General features: G+C 41.8%; 1 protein-coding gene across 1 annotated transcript; it reads left to right on the plus strand.

The window, feature by feature from the left end:
- Positions 1-3,064: 3,064 nt before the first annotated feature.
- cuedc2 (CUE domain containing 2) lies at positions 3,065-7,227 on the plus strand. The gene is made up of 9 exons (XM_058058783.1): positions 3,065-3,181; positions 3,893-3,978; positions 4,073-4,216; positions 4,733-4,794; positions 4,870-5,000; positions 5,065-5,232; positions 5,313-5,377; positions 6,237-6,297; positions 6,363-7,227. Exons 2-9 carry the CDS (start codon positions 3,905-3,907, stop codon positions 6,507-6,509), a joined length of 852 nt encoding a protein of 283 aa, XP_057914766.1. The 5' UTR covers positions 3,065-3,181; positions 3,893-3,904; the 3' UTR covers positions 6,510-7,227.
- The last annotated feature ends 386 nt before the right edge of the window (positions 7,228-7,613 follow it).

The following is a 7,613-nucleotide window of genomic DNA, read 5'->3' on the forward strand; positions in this document are numbered from 1 at the left end:
CACTGTATATACACACATACACTGTGTACATACACATGTCATTTTTCCGAAATAATTTCAGCATGAAGGCTTGTATAGATTACTGCTACCTTCGTCTTGACAATGTGACTACATATCACAGTCCCACCCATGTTTACCCTCACTTGAGGAGTTTGAAGGAGGGGGGCTGGAGCCCATTTCCTAAAAAGGGGGACAGGAGGCAGACACAGGTGACCCGGCCCGGATTTGGATGAGGTCAGCCTCGACCCGGGACCACACCCCATCTCATGGCATGTCCCTTCAAGTGTAAAAGCATCACGTATGAAAGTAAATTGACTGAACGCTTCACGTGCGTCATTAACAACTTGTCAAATGTACACAATGGCATCTGTAAAGCACGGAGAAGACGGTTGATTAAAGACAGGATATGACTATGACGGAGACCTTATACAGTAGAGGTTGCCATTAATTAAACTGTTCTGTGCTTGAATTCACATTGTAAATGCCCTTTTATGATGCTCGCAGACAGCTACGCTAAGTGAAATCTGCTTTTCAACATACTCTCCCCGCACATAATGTGCTGATACCATCTCTGTTGCACGGGCGTTTCAGCTGAAACTATCGAATAATTCCCAGCCATTATATTACGGATGCGATGCTACACATTGGCTTCGAAAATACAATAAAATCCAAATATGAAGTCACTGTAGCTGAACTGCAAATTGTACGTTAATAGAATAATACTGCTGGAGGAGACAGTTTATTGTCTAAAGTTGGGTAAAGGGTAATTAATTTGGCTCATTCGGTGTTTTGTTGATGAGAATTGGAATTTATCTTTCTCTCTCCTTCTCGTTCTCGCTGACATCCCTCGCAGTCGACCCCCCAGTCGTCATTGTCTGAGTGAAAATGGAAATGTGTGGCGCCGGTACAATATCCACATTCTGAGGCCCGGCTCGACATTGTTGCACGACATGCTTGATTGTGCCCCCCTCACACCCAACACCCCCCCCCCCCCCTGTGGAAGGTGCAAATGCACCATTAGGCTTTCTTAAACGTTTTATCTTTGAGTGATGGATATTTACAATGCAAGCTAAACTTTCACCTTTCAACTAATACTCTGCACTGGTTTTTCAACTCTTGTCTTATTGTGTACTTTGACTTGTGAATTATACACACACAAACACATTCAATAGCATGGACAAGTGTCTGTAAGCATAAGGACTTAAACAGCTGTTAGTTATTTGAAATAAATATGTGACATAAGCTTTTTTTAGGCCAACTTAAAAGGAAGTAAAGCCAATGGTTTTAACAATAGTTATATTTTAAATATATTTTGTATCTACACACATTACTATATATGGTGTTTGGTTGTCTACATTTACACATGTTTTTAAGTTATTTTCTGTATTTATGTGCAGTTGCCGCATATGCTGCTGATTTACATACAGGACCAAAGTTTGGAGACACTTTCACATTCTAGTGAATGAGGACGTGTCTCCAAACCTTTGATTGGTAATGTTCACTATGTTCACTATGCTGGTGTGAAACACTAGCAGTGGTAGTAGTCCAATATATTAATGCTATTCTACTTGAGCGCATTGTGGAACAGTAGTGGTGTTGCGTAAGACATGCATGCTGATGAAAGACTTATAAGCCTTATATTGTGCATTATTTGGCTGGAACTTGGTTAATTCATAGTACATTTCCAGCTTTCCCTGGCAAGACCACAAGCTTGGCTTCTGTGTGTCACCAATGACTCAATGCTGCCATCTTCTGGCAAGCTGATGTATAGCTGTTTGTCAAACCTTTTCCTGGCCAAAGAGCACTCTTTTAATGTCAGTCACTATACAATACGTACCAGAAACACAATCGGTTCTGCACATGCGTGAGACGACGTGGGAACCACGTGGGACCCCATTTAGAAGCTTCAGTTGGAAATGTTGTCCTGGAGCCTGTAGCGATGAATGAATGGTCCATCTCCCCCTTTGTTCCTGTACAGAAAAAAAATAACGGAATTCAAACCTGCATGGATTTCGAGGTCACGGTAAATCCTGTCTCGATATCTGAGCAATACCCACTCCCATTGGTGAGCTATGTGAGGCTCAAAGAATCAGACCAGCTGACCTATATCAGGCTTATTTGCAAAAGCGGGTGGATGCACGATGATGTCACATGAGATGGTCATCATCATCATCAATACTCACCTGGGACTCTAACATGACTACAGATCACTCTTTGGAATCACTTCAGCACCAACTTTGTTGTTCCAGCGAGCCATGGGCAATGTTCGAATCCAACAACATAACGGGTCACACCAGGGGAGACCATCTTTGCGAGGAACTCCAGAGGTGCACCTAAATGTTATGTGCCAGAGGGGACTCTGTTTGGACGTGACATGATGGAGGCATGCTGGTCAGCTCTTGGCAACACCGTCAGGACCGGTTATGTGGACTTTGGAGGAATCAGTCGATGCATGGACTACACAACCGAAGACCAGGCGGGCGAGTCTCCTCGGCACCAGCTTAAGTGAATATCCCACAGGTGTTCACCTGCAGACTTCGACAATCGACATAGGTGGCCCAGACCCCCTGTACCTGGGGCAACCTGGGGATCTAACAGTCATGAGGACAGTTTTCCCTTCGGCGTGGGTAATATCTAACAGGAAGTGGATGTTGGAGTGTTTGCAATAAAGCACAACCTGTGTATATGTCACATGACGACACACGCCTCCAACAGTGTCCTGTAATGGCCCCCTCACCACACTTTGTACACCTCTGGCTGCAGTATCAGAGCCGGAACATAGCCAGGATGGTGTCTGTGTGACCAGGGTGTGAAATGTGGCGCTCATTTCTCTAATTATCTGATTGCAATATGTGTCATTGCGTGAATTCGTACACAGTTTCTTCCGTGGATTACATACACGGGCAATAAAAATGATGCGTCAATTGTAAAAGATGCAAAGGCTTGTGTCGGCATATTTAGTATGTGACGTTTTAAACAATATACAGTATGCTTTACACTTACATTCTTAAACGACTCCATTACAGTACAAGAGGGATGGTTTACAATGTGAGGAAATGACGTAGCAATGTTGTGAATTGCTAATAAGATTGCACACACACACACCGGACCCACTGCACTGACCATCTTCTCAGGAATTCACTGAAACCGACACATTCATGTCCTCATACTTTTGGACTCAGTAAGTTTGCAGCTTTGCATCGCTTCCGTGTTGAATAACAGATGTAGCTTTGGTTAGCTTTAAGGTGTGTTCGCTAGCTAGCTAGCCAGCTAGTTCGCTGACGACGCCCCCACAATGTTGGTTTGTTAAAACATGAAAAAGAATTACCATTATATGTTTTCCTTGTGAGGTGAGATCGAAGCTGAGGTCGATGATGACCGCAACTTGGCAAAATCTTCCGTCTGGGCGATCTTTTGCTGCAGGGATAAGAACACAAGATGTTAGCCGTTAGCTCCGTAGCTAGCTTGCTAGCACTTTACCAAGCAATGCACTACACAGGACTTGACACATAATTGCATTAATTGAATACGTTAGAGTTGTCGAGTACACACACACATTTATATCACGGTTAAAAGTTATTAAATACATTTTAATGCGTTCACGGTGTTTAATTTTAATAATGCTTTGCAAAACTCGACGACTTGTAAAAAAAAAAAAAAAGTTACCCGAGTAGCCAGAGCTCCATATTTACTTTCTTCAAGATTTGAGTTTCGTAAGAAAGAATTTTGTAACTTGTTCATGTAACAAGTCTGGATAGGGGGCCAAATTTAGCCTCCATTGACAGCCGGTGTTGTGCTTATTTCTGGGGTTGGGTCAGTCGGCTCACTTCCGCCCTTTTATAGATGCATTTGAGTTGCGTGACAGGTCATCCGTATTTCCTCCACTCTGCAGTTAAAAACCACCATGGACCTCCACAAAATCATCCACGGTGCGTTGCACGATTTCATCCAGACTTATATTCCCGATGCAGACCTCAGGTAAGTGCAGTCCACTTTTTATCGCTCCATTTTAAACGCTTGCTCTTGTCAGTGCCAATTAAGACTATAACTTACCGGGTGTGATTGAACGCAGCATGCTGGATGACGTCCTTCTGTCCTACATCACGGGAGTTCTGGAAGATTTGGGCTCTCAGCAGAGTGTGGAGGAGAACTTTGACGTGGAGGTCTTTGCCGAGATGCTGGAGGCGTACATTCCAGGATTTGCGGAAATTGACAGGTACTACTACTACTACTTTTGTACTTTCTGGTAATATTTTGCTGTTTTTGGCTACTTCATATGGAATTATTTTCAGGGAAAAAAAATCTAAAATTCAAAATTCTAATTTGTTTATTTAGTGTGAAAAATATAATAATAAAAATAATAATAATAATTGTAAGAAAATGAATAGAAAGAATAATGGAAACATAAGGTACAGTTGGTTTCCCACAGCCCTGAGTCAATCAGGAGTTAAATATTAAAATATTATTTTAACATTATGATGTTGGACCAGTCCAGGGTGTACCCCGCCTCTTGCCCAAAGACAGCTGGGATAGGCTCCAGCATGCCCACGACCCTCGTGAGGATAAGCGGTACAGACAATGTATGGATAGTATAATAATGTGGATAATTGTGTAATATTGAGACATAAGTATACAAATATGAAGTACACAAGTATACCAGGTAGCAAGTAGCTCACATAGTACACATAGTACTCTTTAGAAGTCGAGATAAATGAATGTTTTCATGTTGCAGCGTCAAAGTCTGCGAAATGATGTTCAGCCTGGCGTCTACGCTCGCCACAGCGAGAACCTCAGGTACCGTTTGTGTGATGCTTTCCGACTTTGTGTCACTTGCACGGCTACTGATGGCGTGTTTGCGTTTTGCCCTAGCGGATGGAGGAAACGGCGCGCCAAAGTCAGAGGACAGCTCACCCAAACTCACCTCAGACCCACCAAGCGGCCCTCCACCCGGCAGTGACATGCAGTGCCTACAAACACAGACAGAGGGCGCCACAGCCAAGGTAATGCTTCGCTTGCCGGGAAGCGGTCCAGAGGAAGAAGCATGATTCCCGTGTGCGTTTGCAGCTGCCGGCGTCGGAGTGGGAATCTCAGGAGCAGCACCTCCTGGAGATGTTCCCCAAGTGCAGCTTGTCCGAGACCCGCAGCGCCCTGTCTATTGCCAAAGGAGACATGGAGGAAGCTGTTCGCCTTATCATCGAGGGAGATGTCCAACTCAGCCCCTCTCCACTTAACGTATTCTTGTGTTTTCTTTGTCTATGCGACAACCACAGTGATTGTTTATCGAAATAACCTGACCTTTTTTGTGGCTGAAGGTCAATCAAGGGAAGAATATCTCCTCAGTGGCAGACCAGAAACTGAAAGAAAGCATCTTGGAGAAGTGAGTGAGGAGGATAATATCCAAAGGGGGCAAGAATGGGCGACTTTGGATCGAGTCTGTGGTGGTAAAAAAAAAAAAAAGTGGTTGCTCGCGTATTTCCTCAGTGTGGCGTCATAGCTGTATTTATTAATACAGTGAATACGATCGTGGAATAATAGATACGGTATTGTCACTGCACAACAAACATATCAGTATTGTATATATGTCATATGCAGGAAACCCAGAAAACATACTATACAAATATTTTTTTCATTTAAAAAATGACAAAAACCAACAAAATATTATATTTTTATGGTTATACACCTGAGACTACAAATAAATAATTGTTCAAAATATTTATTTAAATGTAAAACTGACACAATCAAGCGATTAAATATTTCTATTGTATATATTTTACAAATGATGTCGGAGAAAATAATTATTATAATTAATTATTATAAGAATTATAATTAATTTAATTATTATTATTATTATTATAATTATAGCTAGTGTTGTATTTTTATGTATCTGATACAAAAGGAAAAAAATGAAAATAGTTTTTCAATGTACTGGTAATCAACATAAAAAATTAAAATGTAAAAAAAAATCAAAAAAATCTGAAAGTTAAAACATCGTTTAAAATATGTTTTCAATTACAAATTGACAATGCTGATATTAAAAAAAAAGTCTGATCAATCGACAGAATTGTTTGGATTTATTTTCGGGTTATGTCCTGTCTTGTTGCCACCAGTTGCTAGGCAGAATTCGCCTGCCAAGCTCTCGCTGTTGTTTCATTGGCTGCTTTGTATGAAATCTAAACCAGCCGAGCTTTTTGCACCAGAGCGCCACCTGCTGTTCACACCCGCCTCCGTCTCTGCAGGTACATGCTGGTGGACCGGGAGGAGGACAAGAAAACCCATCGACCCGTCGCCCCCAAAGACGTAAGTCCTTATCGTCACGGTCACGTGACTTACACGCGCCTCACTCTTGACGTCCGACCCCGCAGGCTCCCAAAAAGCTTGTCCGTTACCACGGCAACCAGGTGGTGACCACCAAGGGCGAACGCTACCAGGTGGTGAAGAAGAACGAGACGGACGATATGAAGAAGACGTACGTCAACCTCAAGCCGGCTCGGAAATATCGATTTCATTGATGACGAGCGAAAACGCTAGCGAGTATTGTGACTCATCTCGTTTACGTCTTGTCTTTTTTTTTTTTTTGGTCTGGACTAAAGGACGCGAGTGAGTTTGGAGCTTATTTTCTCAAATGTATTCAATTCATCCATGTATTATTATTATTATTATTATTATTATGACTTTGTGTTACATTTCTGATGTTATTTTGTATTGTCACAAACTTCCATGGATTCATGTGTTAAATGAATTCTAGTGGTGCTTTATAGTTGCTGTTTTTAAGTCTCACCTGCTTGTACATATGATATCAATGTTTTACTTATTTCATCTTGTGTTGAGATCTTCGAGTTTGATTCTTCTGTGATGGAGTCCCGCCAGAGAACGCGCTTTCTTTTCACAGCACACGGCGGTTTGAGACCGGATGGTTTATTTATTACAGCTTTTCTATGACCGCATATAAAGGACATTCATGTAAGCCTGACCCCCTTCCAAAAAGTACCATTTTTATCACGTATTTATGATATCATGCTTGAAATAGCAGTCTCGGGTATGTGCTGTGACCAAGTGGTCCTCATTGGGTCATTCATTTGTATTTTTGGCTGAATTATTTTGGTGTGATTGGTCATTTTTATTCCTAAGATATGTATATATTTTTATTTGATATTTTGGAGTGCACTGTAGGCCGTCATGCTGGAGATGTATTGTTACTTTGACCCGATATAACGGTGTTACTGTAAAGCAGGGGTGCGCAACCTGCGGCCCCCCGGGCCATCTGTGGCCCGCGGGAGCGTTTCATCTGGCCCACCATGCAATTGGAAAACCAAATAAAACCTCAAAAATGGACTTTGTATCTTTGCACAAAAGTTAGTATGTCCATCAAAGGACAACTAAAATGGCGACTGACAGGACAAAGGTTCCCCACCCCTGCAAAAAAAACATGAAATGGCGATTGACTGAAGTTGTGACCTTTTTGCTTTGACAAAAAAACCTGCACAATTTATAGTAAATACTAATTTTCTAGACGACTATGCTCATGTTTGAGTTCTTTTTTTTTTATTTATGTTAGCAAATGTTGTAGCTTCTCTCATGTTTTGCAAACATATATTCATAAATCAGTAGTATTT

Source organism: Doryrhamphus excisus, chromosome 20 (assembly GCF_030265055.1).
Source record: "Doryrhamphus excisus isolate RoL2022-K1 chromosome 20, RoL_Dexc_1.0, whole genome shotgun sequence".
NCBI lineage: Eukaryota > Metazoa > Chordata > Actinopteri > Syngnathiformes > Syngnathidae > Doryrhamphus > Doryrhamphus excisus.

Bases quoted from the DNA above. Each gene is read 5' to 3' on its own strand.
- cuedc2 (XM_058058783.1), top strand. From the start codon at position 3,905: ATGGACCTCCACAAAATCATCCACGGTGCGTTGCACGATTTCATCCAG. The intron at 4,217-4,732 runs GTACTACTACTA...TTCATGTTGCAG, and splicing joins GGATTTGCGGAAATTGACAG to CGTCAAAGTCTGCGAAATGA. The intron at 5,233-5,312 runs GTATTCTTGTGT...TTGTGGCTGAAG, and splicing joins TCAGCCCCTCTCCACTTAAC to GTCAATCAAGGGAAGAATAT.